This window comes from Delphinus delphis, chromosome 13, assembly GCF_949987515.2.
Source record: "Delphinus delphis chromosome 13, mDelDel1.2, whole genome shotgun sequence".
Taxonomy (NCBI): domain Eukaryota; kingdom Metazoa; phylum Chordata; class Mammalia; order Artiodactyla; family Delphinidae; genus Delphinus; species Delphinus delphis.
Genome location: NC_082695.1, coordinates 7,524,251 through 7,549,176, shown reverse-complemented (window position 1 = coordinate 7,549,176; position 24,926 = coordinate 7,524,251). Strand labels below are relative to the sequence as shown.

The following is a 24,926-nucleotide window of genomic DNA, read 5'->3' as shown; positions in this document are numbered from 1 at the left end:
CAGACCCAAGTGCTGCAGAAGTAGATCTCAAAGAGAAGCAGGCCAGTCCTCGCTGAGAATCCCAGAAAGCCCCAGGACTGCAGAAAGCAAGGGACTGAAAATGGGGTTTGGCTGAAAGTCTGTATGTGAGATAGTCAGACCTCCACCCCCGAACCCTCTGCAACCTGCACACACCCCCATCTTGCACAGTCTCTGCTGACTGCCCCTCTCTCCCTTCTGCTGCAGACAGGAGGTTTAGCATCTGGAGAAATTAAATCAGAGAAGCTCCAGAACCAGAGGCAGTAGGCACAGAGGCAGTTGTTGTGCAGGGAGTTGTTTTTTTTTTTTTTTTTTGCGGTACTCGGGCCTCTCACTGTTGTGGCCTCTCCCATTGCGGAGCACAGGCTCCGGACGCGCAGGCTCAGCGGCCATGGCTCACGGGTCCAGCCGCTCCGCGGCATGCAGGATCTTCCCAGACCAGGGAACGAACCCGTGTCCCCTGCATCGGCAGGTGGTCTCTCAACCACTGCGTCACCAGGGAAGCCCTGCAGGGAGTTTTTTAATAAGCCATCTAACATGATTTAAATTTTTAAACGTTATTTTATTTTAAAAAATCTTTAAAAATCATAATTTTAAAAATTCAGTTTTAAGTTTTACTTTATTTTTTTGCTCTGAGCTGTTTCTTGTGTCCCATATCTTTCTCTTAGTTGAACTTTTGTTTTGCTGGAGAACAACCTCCAGTAATTCTTTCAAACATGGACTACACATGAAAAGGCGATTGAACCTGTATCCTCCCAGATTTATTGAGGTATAATTTACATAAGTAAACTTCACCCTTTTCAGGCATAAACTTCCATGGATTTTGAGAAACTTACACAGTCATGTAACCACCACCATAATCAAGAGCTATTTTCATCACCCCAAATAGTTCCCTTGTTCTTCTTTGTAATTAGTTCCTACCCCTCCAGCTCCTGGCAGGCAATAATCTGGTTTCTGTTCCTATCATTTTGCCTTTTCCAGATGTCATATAAATCAAGTCAAACAATATATGGCTTTTTAGGTCTGGCTTCTTCTACTTGGCATAATGCTTTTGAGAGTCATCTAGAGTATTGTATTTATGGAAACGTTTGAAATCCAAAAGTATAGTCATCATCGGTCATCAGTGCTGTTCACCAGATATCTCTGGCTATCTGTTTTCTGGTCTTATGATGGGGTTGTACTTCCTGCCTCCCTTGTGCTTGGGTGGGGCCATGTGATCAGTTCTGGCTGGTAAGTTGCAAGTACGCATCACTTCTGGCTCAGACCATTTAGTTGACCCCGTTGAGCTCTCTCTCGCCGTGCCACAGTGATGGACAACAGAGTCTGGGAGTGACTCTGACCAGCAGAGCGCACTGCCACCCTGTGATGGACATGTAGCCAATAGACAGGTAGCTTAAATCAGAAGCACGCCTTAGTGGTTTTAAGCCTTTGAGATTTGGGTGTGGTTTCTTATCAGAGCACAATCAGCCTATGCTGACCCATACAGAAGGTTTGCTTTTTTAGCACTGGGAAATTTTCTTTTATTGCTGCTTTAATTATTTCCTTTCTCCAATTTTTCCTCTCATTTTTACTTCTTCCTTTCTGGAACTATCAGGCAGCTGCTGGAACTTTTGTTGGAAGAATCCTCCACGTCACTTAACTTCCCTTTGTCCTTTTGGCAGTTTTCTGGGAGAAATTCTCAGATTAATCTTTCAGTTTATGACTGTGTTTTCCAGACTTGTTCATTTTGCTAGTGAACCTGGCATTTTTTAAAAATCATAATTTTGTATTCATCGTTTTCCAGGACCTCCATTTGCTTCTTTTTCGTAATGGGTTGTTGCTTAATGTGTGCAGAATCTTCTACATTCTTTCTAGGGCTATTGATTATTATAAAGTCTTCTGTTTGTTCTGTTAACTTTATCCTTTCACTTGTTAGTTCTCAGGTAGCTTTCTTCCAGAGTGTTGGCTTTCCTTAATTGTTTGCTGACTTTTGCTGGTCTGTAATACTTTGTATTGGAGACTTTTTTTTTTTTTCCCTGCACCGTGCAGCTCGCGAGATCTTGGTTCCCCGACCAGGGATTGAACCTGCCTCCTTGACAGTGAAAGTGCAGAGTCCTAACCGCTGGACCGTCAGGGAATTCCCTGTATTTGGGAATTCTTATTTGCCTGTTTGCTGGTTTGATTACCATGGAGTGCTGCTTCTGATTTGGGGGGAGAAGATGTTTATCCTATGAGATTCTCTGTTCTTATGGTTTGTCGGGTGTGGAAGCTCTTTGTCCTTTATGGGAGTTGTTGGCTCCCCTGGGGCACTGCCCTGCGTGTCCCCCTGGGCACTTGCTGTTGCTGCCCACTACTCAGTGGGGGCGGGCAGTCATCTGCAAACTCTTCTATATTTTCCAGAAAACTGCCCTTGAGACCTCTTTCTAGCCATTGATTTGTGAGCCTGGAGCAACCTCCAGGTCTCACTCTTGGTGGTCCTCTGCTTTTAACTGAATTTTTAACTGCTTTTCCTCAAGTCTTGCTTCTCTTCTAATACAATCTTTAGGAATTTATGGTGAGGATTAAACAAAGCATGTGTGTGCACGGAATATGGCCTATACGTTGCCAGTTTGCAACTTCAGCCTTAAGAGTTTATCTCCTCCCAGGAAATTAATATTTATTTATATATATATTTTAAAGTATTAATATATATCCTTGCGACTTCCCTGGTGATCCAGTGGTTAAGACTCCACGCTTCCACCGCAGGGGGCGTGGGTTCGATCCCTGGTCAGGGAACTAAGATCCCACATGCCGATCAGTGTGGCCTTAAAAAATTTTTTTTTTAAATAAAAGTATGTATCCTTCCACATAGATGCCTTTTGTGTTAAGAAACCAAAGAGAAATAAAGAGTGCCCTGCAAAGAAAAAGGGTATACAAGTAATAATTGTCTCTTTTGGGAATTAGAAAATAGTCACCCCCCCACCCCCAGAGATAACCAGTGTTAACATTATGGTGCACTTCTGACATACACACATAAATATATGAATTTTAAAAAACTGGGGACTTCCCTGGTGGTGCAGTGGCTAAGGCTCCACACTCCCAATGCAGGGGGCCCGGGTTCGATCCCTGGTCAGGGAACTAGATCCCGCATGCACAACTAAAGATCCCCTGTGCCACAACGAATATCCCACGTGCCGCAACTAAGACCTGGCTCAGCCAAATAAATAAATACTAAAAAAAATTTATATCAAGCTACTGATAACCTTTTTTTTTTTTTTTGGCTGTGCTGTGTGGCTTGCAGGATCCTAGTTTCCCAACCAGGGATCCAACCCGTGCCCCCTGTGGTGGAAGTGCAGAGTCCTAACCACTGGACTGCCAGAGAATCCCCACGGCTAACTTTTTAAAAGTTCTTTTTCCACCCAACAACATATTATGGACATCTGTCCATGTCAATAAATATACATTTGCATAATTTAAAATGCAGTGTTTTGTTATATTGGGGACTATAATATATTCAATGAATTCCCTCTTGTTAGACATTATGTTGTTTCTAATGCCCACTCTTTACAAATGATACTGTATTCACCATCCTTGTACCCACAGCCTTAGGATAAAATCATAGAGGTGGAATCGCTGTATCAAATGTGGCTGGGCATTTAAGCGTTTACCAAGGAGAAAAGTCTTCGAATAAAGGAAGGCAACTCAAAGGGTGGACTTTCAGACGTTTGCAGCCAGAGTTGGGAGCAGTGGTTTGGGCAAGTGGGGAGACCCTCAAACTCACACCAGCTGCCAGTCCATCTGGCCTATCCCTCCTTGGAGACATCCAGGGAAGGAGTTAGTGCAGCCACTTTGGTAAGAGACATTTGTCCCAATACGCTCTCCTTTAGGAGGCCCTTGTCAGGAGGAAGGCGGGGGAGGGAGCTCAGCCTCCACCCGAATCTGGAAGTGAAACTGGCTTCAAAGCAGAGCACAGGAGCAGCGGCAGAGGACACCGGAGGCCCTGCTGAGACTAGAGTGGGAGCTCCTGTCCCAGGGACATCACTGGCCCTCTTGCTGCCCTGTCATCCCCTACTGTCCCTACGTGGCCCCCACCCCAGGCTGGCATTGAGCCCCTTGACAGCTTTCTATAAATGTCAACTCTTAGGTTGGACCATATGAAATTGCTGTTTCTATAGTCAAAAGTGGTTGAGTATTGGCAATTTCTAGGTGCCTGTGGTCTGGCTGCTTCAGTCTCCTCAGTCCGTAGTCCATTTAATACACAGTGCTCATTCTTTGCTAGGCACTGTGTTAAGTACTTTATAGTCATTTTTTAACTGTCACAACTTTCTGAGACAAGGAATCATTCCCCACTTGACAGAGAAGACAACTGTGGCTCAGAATTGGAATTGTTTAGGGGCTGGTTTGCCCTCCAAATTTAAGATCTTAGCAATAATGACAGTATTTTGAGTTGTAGTGGCTCTGTCACGTACTAGTTGCGATGCCCTGGGAAAGTGCCTTAAGTAAGGTTGACTAAAAAGGCAGGTTCCACCTTTGTGGAGGTGAGAAGCGTTAGTGATCTTTCTTTTTTAATTAATTAATTTTTGGCTGCTCGTTGGGTCTTCGTTGCTGAGCGCGGGCTTTCTCTAGTTGCGGCAAGCAGCAGCTTTTCTTGCTGCAGAGCACAGGCTCTAGGCGCCCAGGCTTCAGTAGTTGTGGCACGTGGGCTCAGTAGTTGTGGCTCGCGGGCTTGGTTGCTTCACGTCATACAATATCTTCCCAGACCAGGGCTCGAACCCGTGTCCCCTGCATTGGCAGGCGGGTTCTTAACCACTGCGCCACCAGGGAAGTCCAGTGAAGGTTGATTTCGCGTTAGAAAAACCCCTTTGGTATTCAGCGACTCAGTTTTATCAGTAAAATGGGGACAAAACCCACAGCGCCCAGCAACATCTGTGAAGAGCCACAGTTCCGGGCCCTGCAGGGCCTGGGAGACGGAAGGAGCGCCACCCCCACCCACCACGTGGAGCGCCCGCCCGGCCTGCGGCGAAGCAGCAGAACGATTCCCCGGAGCGTGGGGCGGGATCGGCACGGCCCGCTCGGCCAACGCCTCTCCTAGGCCAAGACACTGGAGAGTGGCACCGCCCGGTTACCAAGTCCCGCAGCACCCCGGAGGGAAGGGGGTGGCGAGGGGCGGGACCTGGAGGCGTGGCCTCCGCCTACCCCTGCCCCCCGTTTTTGTCCGCCCAGACACGGAAAGGTTCCCCTGCGCCTTTAAGAGGCCGAAGCGGGCGCCCGATTGGCCGAGACACACAGGTGACGTCACGCCGGGGCCGGCGCCGAGGCGGCCCTGACGGCCCGTGCCCTCCCCCTCCCGCCCCGCCGCGCGCTCGCGGACAGTCGGCGCGCGGGCCGGGCCGGCGCCCCGTCACGTTTCCTCGCGCGCGTCGCCCCGGGCTCCGGGGGATGCCCCCGGCCGGGCCCCCCCATGGCCGCCGACGTCTTCATGTGCTCCCCGCGCCGGCCCCGCAGCCGGGGCCGCGCGGTGCTGCTCAAGCCCCAGGTGCCCGAGGACGACGACGACTCGGACACGGATGAGCCGTCTCCGCCGCCCGCCTCCGGCGCGGCCACCCCGGCCCGGGGCCACGCGAGCGCCGCGCCACTGCCGCCCAAGGCCGGGTCGGGCAGCGAAGAGCCTCCGCGCCGCCAGCAGATCATCCACAGCGGCCACTTCATGGTGTCGTCGCCGCACCGCGAGCACCCGCCCAAGAAGGGCTACGATTTCGACACGGTCAACAAGCAGACGTGCCAGACCTACAGCTTCGGCAAGACCAGCTCCTGCCACCTGTCCATCGACGCCTCGCTCACCAAGCTCTTCGAGTGCATGACCCTGGCCTACAGGTAGGACCCGGCCGGCCCCACCTCTCGAGCGGAGCTCCCTTTGACAAAACAAGCGTGGAGGGCTGGGCCGCCTGGGGATCTCTTTGCTTCAGGCATTCCCTTTGGGTCTTCCCTCTTCGGGAGGGTTTATGGGTCTGGGGTCCCTAGTGGAAGCGAGAGGGGCGGGGGTTCCTGGCCTCTTCCCTGTCAGCAGGGCTTGGGTTCTTCCGGCTTCACGTTCCCCATGCAGGCCCTCACCTCCAATTCCGAGGCCACCGATTTCGGGTAAGAAAAAGGTGTCAATACAGGCTGTACCTTGTGTTACCCGACTTTATCCACCCTTCCCCCAAAAGCTTTGTGTGTTTCCAGCAATTGCCAGTAGTGGTTAGGACCACCTGTCCAGGGTGGCTTAAAGTCGCTGGTTCCAGTATTTAATGGTTGAGTCAAATTTCTGAGCCTGTTTCCTCCGTTATAAAGAGGGGATGACAGTAGTATCTGCCTCCATTGGCTGCTGTGGGGATGGAACAGCAGGTAAAGTGCTTATTCCAGTACCTGGCACATAATTAGTTGCTCCAGAAGAGTGTGAGCTCCTTTTCTTATTGCCCCAGCAGAGGGAGGCTGGGTCCTCTCACATCCCCTTTATTGGGAAGCCCTCCCCCAACTTCGGAGGGGCCCTGGCTGCCTCCTAGGAAGACTTGGAGCCACAGCTCTTGGAGGTGCAGGCTGTCCTCCTGGCAAGTTGGAGGGTTCTTTGGCTGGCTCTGAAACGTTATATGGAGATGTCAGTGTTTAGGGCAGGCATCCCAGGCACCATCCTGACCTGTGGCTCCGGCTCTAGGCGGAGATCCCTTTTTTCTAAGTCACAGAAATGCGTGGTCCTCATGGGTTAACGTGGCCTTCCACTCTCCCTTTCTCGGTGTGTTTGTTAGGTATTTGCTTCCGATAATTTCTGCCTCAGCAACAGAACTTCTGTGGACTAGCTGCAGTACAGAGCAGCCCAGCCCTGCCCAAAGCTCATGATAGGATCTCCGCAGAGTGGAGGTTACTGCAGTAGTAACTGGACTGGCTGGGGTTGTCTCAGGTCTAGTCTGCAGGCAGCACAGGGAAAGTTTCCTTGGAGACTCCAGAAGCAGTGTAAAGAAGAGTAGGAACGTTACCCTCCCCCTCCCCCCTATTTTTGGAGAGTAGGGAACCCCAAATATATCCAAGGTGCACATTTACCTGAAGTTGAAACACTAGATATACATGGCTCTGGGTGGCATTTTCCCCTCTGGAATAAATGATTAGTCAACTTGTTCCTTTGTTATGTTCCTGAAACACACCCCACTCTTCCCGCCCCCATTTCCTCTCTTGAAGGCTTCCCTGATGGTTTGTTTGCCACATGGCTGCATTACATTACCCAGAGCTCTCCTCCAACCCCCCTTGCGTGGCACATTGGTTAGGCTCTGCTCTGATTCTCTGGTCTTGCCAGTTTGAGCTGGCACTGAGCCTGTGAAGATGTTCTGTTTTTTTTTTTTTTTAAAAAAAAACCAAACGGCATTGAGATTGCAGCCCTCTGCCCTCGTTTAGCCCTGCTTACCCAGTCTCAAATTTTGAGCACTTCATTGGAATCAAACGCAACTAGATTGTAGCATATGCTACAGTGTGAGAGAGCCCTTTCAAACAAAATTGGAGGTGAAAGACAGGAATGTGCTTTATTAAGCGAACTTAATCCTCTTCTTTATTTTAATATAAACTTCTCCGCGTACAAAGAGAGAATGGTTGCTTGCGTAGCAGGGGGCATGGGCTCGAAAGCACTCACCTAAGCTCTGCTAAAGGAAAAATAAACCAGTCTCCCCGCTTTGCCCTCCGTTTGGATAACCTAAAGGCTTATTATTAAATAACACCAAAGAATTTTAGTAATGGTATTTTTTTTTCACTTCTTTCAAAAATATTTTGGCAGCTGTCCATTGCTCATTTAACTGTCTTGGTTGCAAAATGCACCCTTAGTTTGGTTTGAGGCTCACCTGGTTCTTCAAGACCGCCAGCCCCTTTGGCTCTCCTGCTTTGCTGTCATTCCCCACGTAGAGTCCTGCCACTGCAGGTCCCTGATATGTGTCCACCTAGTAATTGCTCATGAAGATGCTCTTTGTGTCTCCGCCTGGGGCTCGTTTGGATGGCCCCAGAGTTTAGTCGGCAGTGTGGAACCCGGGTACAGATTGACAGAGGAGTGACTCGAAACCAGTTGTCTGGGCTGTAGCCTCTGGCCCAGAAAGCAGCGTGAGAACAGATGTGAGTTTCTGACCTCAGCTGTCCTGCACGACCACTAGCTGGCTTTCAGAGAAGGGGGGTTGAGATATGGGGGGCAGGGAGGAGAGAAGAGTCAACCCCAGAGGTGGCCTGACTTCCCTTTCAGTGCGGTGTGAGCCTTCACCACTGGTTTCCAGGTTTTCTGCTCCTGGGGCTGAGAGGAAGGCCAGCTGGTCCTCCTCTTCTGTCTGACTGTTTGTGGCCTAGGCGCTTTCTAACTTCAACTTCCTGTCTGTCCCCTGGCCTCTTCGTTCTAGCCGCCTAACTCTCCCTGGTACACTCTGTGCTTTTTTTTTGGTTGGTTTCCTGTTAACTGCTGCCTCCCAGCTGTTTCCAGATGAGGCTCAACAGCTCTTTGGGGGAGGAACTAAGTGCAGGGGAAGTTGTGGTTGTTTTTTCCCCAGTCGTGTGAAGTGGCCTAGGGACTCTGAATATGATCTGTTCCTGAACATGCACTCCTGAAGGATCTTTGGCAAGACTGACTTCAGGTGGGGGAATAGGGTCTTTGAGGAGTTGGGACTAGGTTGTGAATGTGCCCCGTGGTCCACCTGGGCAAGTGACAGTGCGGATGGATTCCAGCTTCATGCAGCTGGCATCCCTGTCCTTCCCACACTGTGATGCTAAGAAGCCCTGTAGTGAAACATCTTGCCTTGGTCCCACAGTGTGTGTTCAATTACTGGGACGTTTGGGAGGGGAAGAAGTCGCCTCTCCCCAAGGCAGAGCTTAGAAGTTCATGGCTTACCTTCTCTAAGGCTTCCTGTCTGCCACTGTAAAATGGGGAGGATAAAGCTCCGCTGCAGGGTGGAAGTGCGGATTAACTGAGATAATGTCTGTGGATGTGTCTAGTACCTGACAAATAAGAGGCAAGAGGAGGTTTAATGGGCTGAATCCATTCTGCGTCCTCATTCAGCTGACATTTATTAGGAGCCCAAGTTTCTCATCTGTAAACTGAGGGAAATAACGTATCTGACTGGGGTCTTTAGTGTGGCTTTCAAATGCCTGCCTGACAAATGCTAAATGGATGCATTCTTGGTTTGTCCATACTTTCTAAGGCCCCACAAAGGAGCTGTGCACTCTAGAACATAGTTCATGGTCCTTGCCCTCTTAACACTGTGAGGAATGTCACACATGTAAATCACCCTCGTGGATTCTGAACACATCTAGTAGATAGCTTTTTGTGGTTGGTTTTGGTTTCGCTTCTCTCTCTCTCTCTTTTTTTAAATGTACGTTAGTTTTGGCTGCGTTGGGTCTTCGTTGCTGCGCACAGGTTTTCTCTAGTTGCGGCCAGAGGGGCCCACTCTTCATTGTGGTGTGCGGGCCTCTCATTGCGGTGGCCTCTCCTGCTGTGGAGCACGGGCTCTAGGCATGTGGACTTCAGTAGTTGTGGCGCGCGGGCTTCAGTAGCTGTGGCTCGCGGGCTCTAGCGTGTTGGCTCAGCAGTTGTGGCCCATGGGCTCTAGAGAGCAGGCTCAGTAGTTGTGGCTCACGGGCCCAGTTATTCTGCGGCATGTGGGATCCTCCCGGACCAGGGCTCGAACCCATGTCCCTTGCAATGTCAGGTGGACTCCCAACCACTGCACCACGAGGGAAGCCCATCGCTTCTCTTTTTATGTAACTCTTCGTTAGGGAGCCTTGGTGTGAATGTCTGGGGGGTGGGGGGAGAGACAGTCCTTTTATGTATTTAAAGATAAGCTGTAGCTTTCTGGACAGTGGATTTCTGCTCCAGTGGATATTTGAGGAGACCTTTTAATTTGGACCTGTAAGATAGCCTTGGGATACAAGTTTCTAGAATGTAACCCTGTATACGTATGTATAGTAACCCTCTGTTCCTGATCCCCAAGTATTAAAGGTTTAGAGCATCTCGTCCTTCAAGTTTTAAGTTTTCCATAGAGGAACTTCCTAATCCTAGGTGCGATAACTAGCTGTAAGTGGGAACCATTTACACAAATGACTAAATTAGTTTTATTCTTCTGCAACCATGCTGAAGAGAAGCAGTTTCTCTTCTCTTGCGCTTTCTTTGGTCTTTAATCATAATATGGTGTCCATTAAAGGGCCGCACTGAGATGGGAGTGCGGGCTGCAGAGATGAGAAAAGGCCGTCTCTGTCCTCCAGGAACTCACAAACCTGGGGTGGGGGACAGATAAACAGACAGTTGTAAACAGTTAGCAAGGGCTATGATAAACAACGTGAACCAGGTCCAACGGCAGCACCAAGCAGGGTGCCGAAGCCAGTGTGTGTGTGTGTGTGTGTGTGTGCGCGTTTGCATAATCGGGATCAGTGTGGACAGTTTCCCCTGACATTGGGGTTTCATACCTATCTCCCCTTCCCCGTGTTAACTGTCAAAAATCATGCAGGAAGCCCCAGAGTTCCTTTTGCCTATCTTCTCCTTGTTGGTAGTCCAGGACCAAATTTCCTTTTTCTGTAGAGGCTGAATGGCTGATTGCCGTCCTGATGGAAGGGCGAAGAAGGGTGATCAAATTGGGAAGAGCCCGGGGAAAGGGGTTGGAGGGGAGGGTGGAGGGAGTTCATCTGCTAGGGTGGGAGGAGGGAAGAAAATTCGCACCAGCTGAGCAACTACCGCCCTCCTGGAGTCTCTGCTGCGTTGTCCTAAGTCACAATAACCCTCTCAGGCAGGTGATGATGGAATTCCTATTTTTAAAACTTACAAAAAAAAAAAAAAAAGGAAAGAAAACCTGAGCACAGAAGTTAATTTGCCCTGTTGCTGGGAGGTGAGGCAGTTTGTCCAAGGCGGTGTCTCTGGGAGCTGAAAAGGAGTTGAAAAGTCACCTCCCTCATCTGCTCACAGAAGCCTGCAGTTCTGTAAGAGAGGAGGTGAAAGTGCCAGTTCCTCTAGGAATGTAAGGCGGGAGAAACCAAGATGGGGAAAACAAATGCCCTGAGGCAGCTCCATGCCCTTCCTCGGGCTGCCCTTCCCCACTGGTAAAATCCTGCCCTTCCTTCGAGACTGTGGCCCTGCCGTCTTTCTCGAAGGGAGTGAATGCCACAGTCCTCTGCAAATCCACAACCTTATTGGTTCTGTGTGGTATTCTTCCATAGACCTGACTTCCCAAGATTCCTGCTCTCTTCACCTTTGACTTTCCCACGGAGCCTAACAGTTGTCTGGCACGTACTGGGTGGCTAAGAACTATATATGGAATTGAAAAGGGAAGCTCAGGGGCCTAAGCGGCCAACATCAGAAACTTGCCTCTGGTGAACCTTGTTTATCTTCAGCTCTGCAAAGACAAATACACCCTCTGTGGAACAGTGCTTTAGGGGTGTTGGTGTGGAGTGGGACAACGAGGTGTTGTTTTGCTGGGTAGTGTTTGTGTTGTGACCCACAGGGACTGGGGCTGTAGGCAGATGAGTGGCCCCTCAAGACATCCACGTCCTAATCCCTGGGGCCTGTGAATATGTTAGGTTACATGGCAAAGAGGAACTAGGGTTGCTGATCAGCTGCCTTCAAAGTGGGGAGATTATTTTGGATTATGTGGGTGGGCCCAGTGTAACCAATCACAAGCGTCCTTAAAAGTAGATGAGGAAAGCAGAAGAGAACCAGAGAGGGAGCAGCGGGAGAAGGACTTGGCCTGATGTTGCTGACTTGGAAGATGGAGGAAGGGGCCATGAGCTAAGGAATATGGGCAACCTTTAGAAGCTTGAAAAGGCAAGGAAACAGATTCTCCCCTGGAGTCCTCAGACGGGACCCAGCGCTGCTGACATCTTGATTTTAGCCCCAGAGACCCGTTTCAGACTTCTGACCTCCAGAACTGTAAGACAGTAAATTTGTGTTGTTCTAAGCCACTCATTTTGTGGACATTTGTTACAGCAGCAATAGGAAACTAATACAGACTGGTCTCAAAGTTTCTTGAGATGATGTTTTTAAGCACATAACACAAGTATAAAAGTCTTTCTTAAGGCTTCTTCCCCCACAGGAGAGCATAGCAGCCCACCCTGCAGTTATGTCAAGCTGTGCTGACTGTATTAGGCACCACTTCAGGGGATCTAGTGATAGGAGGGCCCTCGATATAAAACAAAGTCTGTAAAGTGGTCTTATCATGGTTCCCTAGCACAGTTTCTAGAGTAGGGTATTGTAGAAAGTTAATAGTACTTATCTTTAAGGATTCTTATATGGCTGATGAAAAATTCAGAGTGTGAGCTCCTGTTCCCCAGAATTGAGTTACTTCTTGGGTATAAAATGTGCAGTTCAGACAGCAAATATCTTAGGTATTTTCTATCTTGTTGGAATTCTGTCTGTGGTTAGAATTCCAGGCCACAGGGCTTGAGTTTTAGGCAGAGCCCTTTTGGCCGCGTGAATCAGGGACCCTCTGGTGCTAGCGCGTGTGATGGGGGTTTAGTGCAGGGGTCAGGAAGGGTGCTGGTACTCCCATGAGCCTCCAGGGTTACCAGGACTGCCGGGCTTCAGTGCACACTGGAGTTGGGTCCCAGGGCACTGTGGGCCCTCGGTAGGGGGAGCTTGCCCTTCCCTTAAGGTTCACCCCCATCAAGTGACTCAGCTCCTCTCTCAGGCTCTGCTTTTCTTTGGGATCTTCTGCTTCCAGCTGGCGCTCTCACCTGCTGTCCTGCTCTTCTCTGCTTCCAAGCTTTTGCTTCTGGGAGCTTCTGCGTCTGCCTGACTGGAGCTCGCCCGTGGCCTGTGTTTCGCACACAGACCTGCTTAAAGCTTCCCATTACTGTCAGTGCTCTTTGCCAATTGTCTAATTAAATTAGTCCATCGTCTCCAATTCAGGTACTTGAGAAGGAGACCAGCAGCGCCCTCCCTCTCTGAGCAGCACCTCAGGGACCCCAGAGCATGAGTCGAGCCATGGCCTTTGGACAGGATGCCCTTTCCTTCCAGAAGTATTAATCAGGCCTCTCTTGTGTGCCAGGCACTGTTCTAGCCCTTCAGGGTACAGTAGTAAACAGGACCGATTAGTCATCTGCCTTCATGGCATTTATATTCTTTTTTTCCTTTCAGTTTTATTGAGATGTAGGTGACATACAGCCCTGTACACATTTATGGTGTACGGCACAATGAGCTGACTTACAGGTATTGTAAAATCATGGAGTTTGTTGTCAGTTGGGGGATTCAGTGTGCAAATCAGGTTTATATCGTTACTGCAATAAAGAACATAAAACACGCTGGGAGATGGAAAGTGATGGGGGTGGGCAGGGTGGGGGACACCGTATCTCCGCGGGTCGGAGAAGTGTTCTGACGAGGTGACATTTCAGGTTGAACTGAAACCTGAGTGGCGAGTGGGAACCAGACGTGGGTAGTCATTCCAGGCGGTGGAAGAGCCTGAGGCAGAGGCCCAAGGTGGAATGAATTTGGCACATTCCGGGGCTAGGAAGAAGGCCAGCGTGGCTAGAACATTGAGGGCAGGGTGAGTGGTAGGAGAAGAGGAGGGAAGGGGCCTTGGTGGGTGGTAAGAGGTCAGGATATTTGCTCATTGCTCTGGGGAGTTGGCTTGTTGAGGCTGCTCAGTGGGGACTAGGGGATGGAAGGCAGGGGGAGCGCACGTGGGTCCCAGAGTGGGGGCAGCCTCGGAAGTGGTGAGAAGTGCCTGGATGCAGGGCGGCTTTGGGCTTGCTGGTGGATCGGACCTAGGGGATGTAAGGAAAGAATCAGCAGGGACCCTGAGGCTTTTGGCCTGAGCCGTGGGTGAAAAGAGGAAGCCGAGGGAGCCCTGTCAGCCGCGTGGCTGGTGTGAGTGGTGCTGAGGACCCTGCTGTGTTGCGCTGTTCACTAAACTTGGCCACGTGGGCCGTGGGCGGAGCAGCTCCCCAGGAAGGGGCTGCGAGGGGCTGTCAGCGTCGGGGGATACCGTGGTGTCCAGGGAGGTCCTCACTGTCTCCAGAGCAGTTCTCCACTTAGCCCCGACCAGTCTAGACCAGTCCAGGCGCCGGGCTTCTTTCTTCTGTCCCAGCTGCTCTGTCTTGCCTCCCTAACCCCTGTTGTGCCTCATGAGGGGCCGGTTGGCCGTGGGAGGTTTTGGCGTTTTGAGCTCGTATTTGGGATGGCAGGTTTTGTTGTTGTTGTTTTTTCCTGTGAAATGTATACTACCATATCCCGAATGATATTTTTTATTCACTTGGGTCTGGTTGTGGTAGAGGAGTACCGCCTGGTCTTGAATGCCCTACAAGGAAACTTCTCCAGATCTAGCATTCCTAATGTGTTTGGGGTCAAACTGCACCATCAGACAAACCTTCTAGGAGGAGGCAGTGTAGCAGAGGTTATTTGGTAGCTCCAGAAGGATGTACAAGATCTGGAAAGATAATTCCAGAAACTGAATTCCTTGTCAATAGCTTTTGAGTCTCAGAAGTGAACATAAAGAATCCGATTGAGGAACAGTGAAGAGCGAGGCCAGGGAGTAAAGAGCTCATAAAGGGACAGCAGGGAGAAGCAGGCTGCTGGTAGGAACAGCAGTGCAGAGGGGACCCCGTGGGGATTGTGTTAGCACAGTCACACTGTTGAGGAATATTCTGTGCATAGGAGGGTCTATTTTGAAAGCTAGTTACCACTTCTTCCCTCTGTGGCTTGTGGGCATAGGGAAGAAGGCAGCCTCTTTTGCTCTGTCACCATGGAACAAACAGTCATCAAAACAAAAAACAGCTTCTTATGTAGAAAGTAGGAGAATTAACCTAGTTTCTAGATATTTACCCAATATTCTGGCTTTTTAAAAAACAACCAAGGGCTTCCTTGGTAGCTCAGTGGTTAGGAATCCACCTACCAATGCAGGGGACATGGGTTCGAGCCCTGGTCTGGGAAGATGCCACATGCCGCGGAGCAACTAAGCCTGTGCGCCACAACTACTGAGCCTGCGCTCTAGAGCCCACGAGCCACAACTACTGAGCCCACGCACCACAACTACTGAAGCCAGTGCACCTAGAGCCTGTGCTCCGCAACAAGAGAAGCCACCACAATGAGAAGCCCGCGCATAGCAACGAAGACCCAATGCAGCCAAAAATAAATAAATAAAATAAATAAATTTATTGAAAAACAAAACAACAACAAAAAACAACCTAAAGAACCCCTTCATATGCTCAGGTGGTAACTGACCCATTTGCAAATGGACTACCTCATCTTATGGGACCTGCCCAGATAGCTGGATACTATGCTTTCTAGAGGAAGTGAATTTATAAATTCCTCTTATTTATTAAAATGAAACACTTTCGGACTTCCCTGGTGGCGCAGTAGTTAAGAATCCGCCTGCCAGTGCAGGGGACACGGGTTCGAGCCCTGGTCCATGAAGATCCCACATGCCGCGGAGCCGCTAAGCCCGAGTGCCACAGCTACTGAGCCCAAGTGCCACAACTACTGAAGCCCATGTGCCGAGCCGGTGCTCTGCAACAAGAGAAGCCACCGCAGTGAGAAGCCTGCGCACCACAATGAAGAGTAGCCCCCGCTCGCCACAACTAGAGGAAAGCCCGCGCGCAGCAACAAAGTCCCAACACAGCCAAAAATAAATAAATAAATAAATAAATTTATAAAATGAAACACTTTCAGCGAATTCTTAAAACAGTATATGATTATATTAGCTTGCTGTTTTAAACAACTATTTTCCAGCTGAGTAGCGGGGTCTTTTACATTGCCTCCTTTGTTCTTTAAAATTATTAAACGGATCATTCTCTGCCTTGGAGCAAGACTCTTTCTTCCACTTGTACAGACAAGTTTTTGTTGTTGTTGTTGTTAACAGCTTTATCAAGATATATTCATGTACCATAAGATGCAGTCACTGTAAGTGTGCAGTTCATTGATTTATTTTTTTGTTGTGCGGTCATTATCACAATCCAGTTGTAGAATATTCCATCACCCCACTAACTTTTACGTTTAATCCCGGTTCCCACTTTAGCCCCAGACAACCATTAATCTGCTTTCTGTGTCTATAATCTGCTTGTCTGTGCCTTTTCTGGGCATTTCATATAAATGGAATCATACTGTATGTGGTCTTTGGTGTCTGGCTTTTTTCACTTGGTGTAATGTGTGCAAGGTTCATCCATGTTTATAACACATACCCATATTTTGTTCCTTTTTATTCCTGGACAGTATTCCATTGTGTCAATATACTACATTTTGTTTATCCATTCATTGACAGGCAAGTTTTTGAGGGAAGCCTAGTAGCTTCATTATTTGGATGTTGACTTTCCATTTCCTGTAGTAAAGGTCTCTTGCAGATTCAGCTAGGAACTTCCTGACAAGGTGAGAACAGGAAATGGCAGTGAATATGGTGGAAAGATGATGGATTCAACACCACTGGATAGTGGTGCCACTGGTTGGCAGCATATCCCTTAGCCTCACAAGTCTGGGTGTCTTTAACCGTACAGAAAGAAAAAAAGTGAGAGGGGAAGGGAGGGGTTAGACTAGAATAATGGTTACCAATCTTATTTTTCTTCCACGGACCTCATGTTTTTGAGAGATAAAGCCTTAGAAACAAATTGTACTCAACAATTAAAAGGAACAAACTACTGGTATGTGCAGCAACACAGATGAATCTCAGAAACATTACGTCAAGTGACACAAGCCTTACCTAAAAGATTATATACTGATTCCATTTATATGAAGTTCTAGAATAGGCGAAGCTAATCTACGGTGAAAAGAAATCAGACCAGTCCCTGCCTGTGAGGGAGGTTGAAGAGGGAACTGGCTGGTGAGAAGCAGGGGAGAACCTTTTAGAATGATGGGCACATTTTATATCATGAAGGGGTTGTGTATACATTTGTCAGAACTCTCTGAATGGTACACTCAAGATTTGTGCATTTTATTATGTGTAAATCTCACCCAAAACAAAAAGAACCATTGACAAATGTTGAACTCAGGGACGAAGTGTACTGATGTCAGCATCTTATCTTTGAAATGCTTTAAAATAGTGGCTCTCAAACTTTTTGGTCTCAGGACCTCTTTGTGCTCTTAAATATTGAGAACCCCAAAGAGCTTTTGTTTGTGCATTATATCGATGTTTACTATATTAGAAATGAAAATTGAGAAAAAGTAAAAATATTTGTTAAAGTACTTTAAAAAATAATAAACCCCATTTACCATGTTTACATAAATAACATATCTTTATATAGAACAACTATTTTCAAAAAAAATAATGAGAAGAATGACATTGTTTTACCCATTTGCAAATCTCTTAGTTAATGCTTAGTTCGAAGACAGCGGGATCCTCATATCTGCTTTTGCATTCGTCTGCTGCAATATCGAATGTCTGGAAAACCTCACCATTCTTGAGAGAATAAGAGTGAAAAAGGAAAATAACCTCTTAGTATTATTTTGAAAATAGTTTTGATATCCTGGACCCAGAAGGGGTCTCAGGGGCCCTCAGGGGTCTCCAAATCACACTTTGAGAACCACTGCTTAAGCAAAATAAGATGGGTTGTTGGGTGGGTAGATGAATTTTGATAAAGTAAACACATCAAAGTGGTAATCGTAGCATTCAGGTGGTGGGTGCATGGGCGTTCACCATCTGATTCTTTCAGTTTTTCTGTATGTTTGAAAATGTTCATAATGTTAGAAAAATGAGAAAATCACATTTAAACAGTGGCCACCTGGCTTTATCATGGACAAATAAATATGTTTGAAAATATTGAAAACAACTTTTGGAATGAAGTACTGACACATGCTACAACATGGATGAACCTTGGAAACATTTTGCTGAATGAAAGAAACTAGTCACAATGGACCACGTGCTGTGATTCCATTTATATGAAATGTCCAGATTAGGCAAACCCATAAAGCAGAAAGTGGAGCAGTGGTTGCTGTGGGAGGGAAGGGTGGATGGTCACTGCTAATGGGTATGGGTTTTTTTTTAAATTAATTAATTAATTTATTTTTGGCTGTGTTTGTTGGGCCTTCGTTGCTGTGCGCGGGCTTTCTCTAGTTGTGGCGAGTGAGGGCTACTCTTCGTTGCTGTGCCCGGGCTTCTCATTGCACTGGCTTCTCTTGTTGTGGAGCACGGGCTCTAGGCGCACGGGTTTCAGTAGTTGTGCACACGGGTTTAGTTGCTCCGCGGCATGTGGGATCTTCCCGGACCAGGGCTCGAACCCATGTCCCCTGCATTGGCAGGCGGATTCTTAACCACTGCGTCACCAGGGAAGCCCAAGTATGGGGTATTTTGAAGGAGTGATGAAAATGTTCTAAAATTAGGGAACGGTGATGGTTACACAACATTGTGAATATACTAGAAACCAGTGAACACTTTTAAAAGGTGAATTTCTTTTAAAATGGTGTGTAAATTATGTCTTTTAAAATGGTGTGTAAATTATGTCTCAGTAAAGCTGTTACTTAAAAAAAAATCCAAACAGTTTAGGTTTTCAGCATTATCTTCAGGGAGGCTTACTTGGGAAGCACTGGACGATATGATCTTGAAGATCCTAAATATGTCAGTGTCTAGAAATTCCATGACTCTCTATCTTCCATCTCTTCTGTGTACAGTAAATGAGAGACTGTTTGGGAAGGTGACCTGTCCTGGGCATTTCCCCTAGATTAAAATCGACTCAGGAATTCGGCTCTCCAAGTTACCTCATAGCTTGGCAAATCACCCTAAGGTTATCCTGATAAGACCTTTTTTTCTTTTAACATTGTCTGGGTCAGGGGTCACAAAGTCAAATGCCCACAAGGACCAGGAAATAAAGTGGTCATCGGTAAGGCAGAGAGGACATTTGCTGTCTTTTATTTTCTGGCTTTTGATATAGTCATGGTTACAGAGAAACATTTCTTTATTATGAAAATCATGCAAGCATAAACTGCAGTTGACTGGGCCTCCCTGATGGAAGGGCAACAGGGAGTGGAGGGATCTGTCGTGAACTGGAGGGTACGTGCCTGGTCTAAAGGGGGCAGCCATCACTCAGCTCCAGGCGACTTTTGCTATTTGGGAATGTGAGCTCAGTGTTACATGGTCTGGCATATTTGAAAATTGGAAGAAATCTGAATTTGTATGTGAACTCTACATTTCAGTTTCTACCTAATGTCTGAGTTCAGGTATTAGGAATTCTGGGGAAATGAGTTTAATCTCGGTTGCATCTAGTTTAGAAGTGAGTCTTGGCCTAAGAGATGAAGGGGTGTGTGGTGCTGTTTGCTGCAGGTCAGCCCTGGCACGAGGAAAGTCCTGTTAGGTGTTCTTACTCTTAGTGTCCCTTCATGCTGTGTTGAAGTTGATGCGATCACAGGACCATCATCTTCTGAATACAAAACCTAAGACTCTCCTCCTGGTAAACCCCAGAGGTATACGTGCTCCTGGTCGACAGTTACTCTGAGTTATGAGGAACTAGGGCGATTATTTTAAATAATCCTGACTTGGAGGTGGAGGGTTGACTCTCCATTTTGTGAAGTTTTTGGACGGTAGGTTACTCATAGCTTTACATTCCATTTCTGACTGTTACCCCTTAACTTCACCACCGTACCTGCCTGGGGTGGGGCTGTTTTCATAGGGTGATTCTGGGGTGGAGGAAAGGGATAATCACTTGACTTAACTCCAGACAGTTGATTTGGTTGTAGTTGAAACAAAATTATAACTTGAAGTTAGCCTGAGGAGGCCTCTCACTTGGCTCTTGTTTAAAGTTTCTAACCTACGCTTTTGATGTTGCGTTGCATGCCTCTGGCTTTGCTTCCCCAGTTAAGTGTGTATGTGCGCGTGTGCACTTGTGTGTGTGCTTCCCCAGTTAAGTGTGTATGTGAGTGTGTGCACTTGTGTGTGTGCATGCGTGTGTGTGTACGTGTACTTCAGGTGGTTAAGAAAGGAATGGACATGCTTGCTTTGAACTCTCCCCCCAACACAAACTCACACACCTTCCCGTGTGCAGCCACCCTGCGCACGTTCTGAGCCTTTCCAGCTCTTGGATTTTCTGTCTGTATTTGATCTGATCTATAAAGGTGTTGGCAAATAGCTTTATGGCTCTTAAAGGCCATGACTTTGCTTCTAAGCCAGATTGAAATAGAATTTGTACTTCTCAGGGGTGCAGTTAAGCACGCTCACTGAGAAATTGGGGAAGTAATCTTCAAAGCTTGTTTAGCACCTTACTTTTTGGAATTTGACTGTATTTCTGGGTCTCCTTCCAGGGGAAGAAAAAAAAAAAATCCCAACACCCACAGATAACTATTGTCAATTCCCTGGTGTTTATCCTTCCAGACCTTGTGGGATTTTTGTTTTTTTGGCAGGGTAAGTGTATTTTGTTTTTCTGTTTAACAGACTGTGAACACCTTTCCAAGTCCCCAAATACTCAGCTGCAGTATTTTTTAGTGGCTGAATAGTATTTCATTGTCCACACAGTGAAATGTATTGTTATTTACTGGAACCCTCTCGGGTGGTCATTGAGAACATTTCATGATATTTTTGTGTTTCTGAGCCCCTGTTCTATTTACCTTATCATATCCCTACTTTCTCTGAAAATGTCCCTCTGCCTCTTCTTCCTGACAGAAAGAACCATTTACCTGAGAACCTTTGGAAAAAAGGCACCTGGCCTGGCCTGTCCCACCCTCCTGCCCGCATGGATAAGGTGTGTGTGGAGGTGGTGGTGACAGGTATGCAGCTCAGCAGCAGCCTTTGTCTGTGCCTCAGGCTGCAGAGAGGAAGGCTGGCTGCATTCTCAGCCTGCAGAAGGGCAGGGGACGGGGCGGAAGGCGTCTGATGCACCCCTCAGCAGCATGCCCGGACCCGGGCTGAGCTTGCATGTTCATGCCCCGAGGCCAGGGCTCCCTCACTAACGCCAGCAGGTGGATGCCATCGCTTGGCTTTTTGTGTTTCCAGAGGCAGGGAGAGCGTTGAGCTTCACGAAAGGTAGTGATTCCAGCTGTGAGTCTGCCCAGCTGTGGCGAGCTCACCTGAGATGGGGAGTCGAGGATGCGTGTTCCTGCGAGTCACAAACCAGACGCTGGTGTGACTTGGTATATGGAAGGGAAAGCTGACTCAACTCTCTGGAAAACGATTTAAATACTGTCTGTCGCATCGAGTCCAGAGATGCTGATTTCTGGCTTTTCGGCAGCCTTGTCAGCGTGATCACTGGTGGGGCTTCTGTGGTTCTGTCTATCCGACCACCCACACTGGTGACAGAGTGGTGGCAGAGGGGCTGAGCCAAGACAAGAGGCCTTCGGTGACGTTTTAAACGCTGGATCAGGTCATTATGCCTCCCTCGGCCCAGTGGCAAGGTTAGGCTGCCCCTGTGGCGTCTGGGTCCGCCGGCTACATCCTGGCGCAGAGCCCCTTGCTGTGGCCTCCATCTCCTACCCCAGCAGAGCCTGGCCCCAGCCTCCTAGCGCTCTCCCAGGCTGGTTCCCTATTTATTGGACCAGTCTCTATTTCCTTCTGGCTTTGAAATTCATGATTTTTTTTCCCCCACAAGAAACCTTGGCAGAAGACTTTGTTCCATGGGAAAAAAGCCTTCTCAGAAAAGCAAGGAACCCACTTATGAGCTCAGCCCCTGGCTTGTCCTTGGTGATGTCCTTGCACAGTACCTGAGAGCCAGCAGGCAGGTGGTGCTGGGGAAACTTACCCGTGGTGGGCACGGCCTCCTGCAGATGCTTCTCTCGTAGAGCAGCCTACCGGAAGACCTGCTGATCGCAGTTGAGCTGGCTCAGCCTGTATGTAGACAGCTGCTTTTTGCCCCATAACTTTGTTTGCTTATCTCTGTTTTTATGCCGATTGCTGGCTCCTTGGAGTGATGGGTGTGTTTGTGGTAGGGTGTGAGGTGATTGCCACTGATTGGTAAAGTATGGATGAAGTGAGCAGGGAAGGGTGTGGTATGAGAAATATTGTAATCTTCTGGTCCCTCTCGTCTCTCAGTTCTTCCCTGCAGAGAAAATTTCTTCTGCTTCCTATCCTAGAGGGTAACAGCTTTCAGGCTCCTGTGAAGCTGGGAGCAGCCACCTCGGCTCAGTAGCTCCGGTTGAGGTCTTGGGTGTGCTGCCGTCCCTGATCGACTGGAACAGTGACCCAGCAGCACTGTAGAAAAACTTGACATTTCAGCCCTGTGTTCTTTGTTGTCTGGGATTGCTGGAAATGCTTCAGTATGTGAGACTCAAATATGTCCCTGGAGTAGGAGCTCCACGGCTGCACAGCAGTCGGCTCCGGTGACGTGTCCTCACTGAATGGCAGCTGGCCTGCCCGTGTTGAGTCACATGCATTGGCCGCTGTTGATAAGTTTATGTGTGTAGCTTTTTTCCCTCTTTTTAGCATGGTGTCTCAAAGTCAGGGGTAGAAGTGAGGAGAGGAGTGCAGGATTTGGTGGGCTGTTGCAGTCTTCTGACAAAACCATCATTGTTTGGAATGAAGTACCAGTTGGTTCGGTTTGAATGGCTCCATCGCTTCAGTGCTCTGAAACGGCTGTTATTCTTCCACCTCAGCAGCGTTCATGGGGGGAGGTGGAAGGAGGACTGCCCGATCCAGAGGGGAGAAGCTGCTCTCCTTTGCCCTCTCTGCTCAGCAGCAGATCAGTTAACCATCCAGAGCAGACAGTCTTCTCCTGGTCAGCGGACATCCCAGACCACTCCTGGACCCCAGCTGGGTCGCAGCCATCGTGGCCTCTTGGAGGAGTGGAGCTTTTAGGAATCAGGCTGCCTGCTCATGGCCTCAACCTCCCTTGGCGCTCACCTGTCCCGGCCAGGCTCCCTGCCTGCTGCGCTGCTGCCCAGCTGACCTCCCTGCCGACCTGTTAGCCTGCCGTCTGTCCCTGTCATGTATGATAGCTCAAGCTGCGGAGTTAATCCAAAGAGCGAATCATTCCTCTGGCTGGACTCCCAGACACAGTCGCTTGAGCCTGGGACAGACACTCAGTGTTTTGGTTCTTTCTGATGCTGATTAGGTTGCGTTGTCTTACCTCTGCCCCTCGTTCGGTTTCATGTTTGTGTGGTCAGATTAGTCAGATCCAGCTGTGTTTGTGGAAATCCCAGCCTCTCGGGTGAGGACAACAGGAACTTGCATTGCAGTGGAGGAGCTCACATAGGAAAGACTGAGCCTCCTCCATTTGCTTCCAGAGTCAGGAACTGCATTTTCCTGCATCTGAATTGATAGCTCTCCAAATGCAGTGTGGTCGCAATATGACATTTGAAGAACTTAGGAGAAATGCAGAGTATGAGAAACCATTTTTTTAATGACCCTGGCCCCAGACTGGCAAGTTAAAGTGATTTTTCTCAGAGACGGAGATGCAAAGGCAAGGAGATTCTACGAGGAGGACAGAGCCAGACGGACGGGAGGGGGTGATGTAAAATGACCTTGTCCACAGCGTTAGTTCTTCCTCAGAGATTGGAAACCACCTACATGGTGTACTTTGGGGAGCACAGAAGAATCTACCAGTGGAGCTAAATTACTTCTTTAGTTCAGTCCTTTGAGTTTTGTGGTATTAAAGTTGGGTGGATAGCTATTAAAATATGTTTGCAAAAATGACTCATTTATTTGCCCTTCTCTTAAGGACTAGAGCTTCCTTTGATAGAAGCCAGTTTTCCAGATCACTGTTGTTTATTTCATTAATCATCTCTTTTATAAAATTAACCATTCTTAATGGGAAATGGAAATCCCTCTCAAATACGTAATAATCTTCACTGCTTTCTTGAACATACTGAGTCTAATATAACATTTGATTATTTAGGAATCTATTTCTGAATGTTACTTATTGTAGTATTAGTACCATAGTGACTTCTTGATGAAGTTGCACTGATCAGGTATGTTTACTTCTCTACTCAACCATCACAGCCTCTCTTGTGAGTTGAGTTTTCAAATCTTTAATGATCGTCTCCTCCAGGCTGTTGGCTGCCACTTGTTCTGCAGTGAGTTTGCCATTTACTCTCCCTTTTTGTCTCGTGCCTCTCATTTTCTGTTGGTTTGCATAACTTGTTAAATTGAGTGTAAAATGAAAGTAATTAACTTAGTGAGAGTTTAGAGACTCTCTGAGTCAATTGCACAGACCTTTACTATCTATCTTGAATTATTTTTACTTACTTTGGTATAACTAAATTAAGCTCCAGATAGTTGCGAGATAATGCTATACATATAAACTTCTTTTACAGTGTAATTTTAAGCCATTATTATCCAGTTACATCACTGAAATTTGTTGACCAGGCTAACTTGTTTGTATGAAAGAAATTATCTGCAAATCTTAAGAATATTAAGCTCTTAAGAAAATTACAGTTTATTCTTATTTCTGAAATGTTAACTCCAAATCACAATGGTAAACTATGTCCCCTGGCTAATTAAATATTGCTTTCTATTACTTATCAGAAGGAAAATCACTTTTTCCCCTTTTCAAAATGGAAATAGTTTTATGGAGGGTCCTCTCCAGCTCTTCTCCTTATTATATAGAAATGCATACTCATTGTCAGATGGAGAATTCAGACATTTCAGAAAGATAGAAAAGAGCAGCATCCTCTGAAACGTTCTTCTTGGATTTATTTACTTTATTTTGTCACTGTGCCCTCTTCACTTTTTTCTGTGCCTCTATAGGTAAAAATAGACCTGTACCATCATTTTCAGTTGTTTTTTGAAGAGCAAAAGTTTTTAATTTTGATGAAGTCCAATGCATGTTTTTTTAAATGGTTCATGCTTTTTGTGTCCTATTTAATAAATCTTGCCAAACGCAGGGCCTCTAAGATTTTTTCCTATGTTTTCTTCAAGAAGTTTTATGGTTTTAGCTCTTACATTTAGGACTATGCTCCATTTTGAGTTAATTTTTGAATATGGTGTGAGGTAAGGGTTGAGATTCAGTTTAAGAAGTACTTTGATGAATGTTCTTGTTTATAGCTTTTCTCATTCTACTTCTTTAACTATTTTCTTAAGATAAAGTCTTAAAAGTAAAACTGTAAGATCAAAGAGCATTCACACTGAAATCTT

General features: G+C 47.4%; 1 protein-coding gene across 2 annotated transcripts in view; it reads left to right on the top strand.

Annotated features, from left to right (window-relative positions):
• Nucleotides 1-5,372: 5,372 nt before the first annotated feature.
• Nucleotides 5,373-24,926, top strand: part of MLXIP (MLX interacting protein) — a 60,301-nt gene continuing 40,747 nt past the window's right edge. For both annotated transcript variants that reach the window (XM_060027978.1, XM_060027977.1), the window contains exon 1: nt 5,373-5,850. In XM_060027978.1, coding sequence (XP_059883961.1) covers nt 5,438-5,850 — 413 coding nt within the window. In that variant the 5' untranslated portion in view covers nt 5,373-5,437. The remainder of the gene's footprint in view (nt 5,851-24,926) is intronic.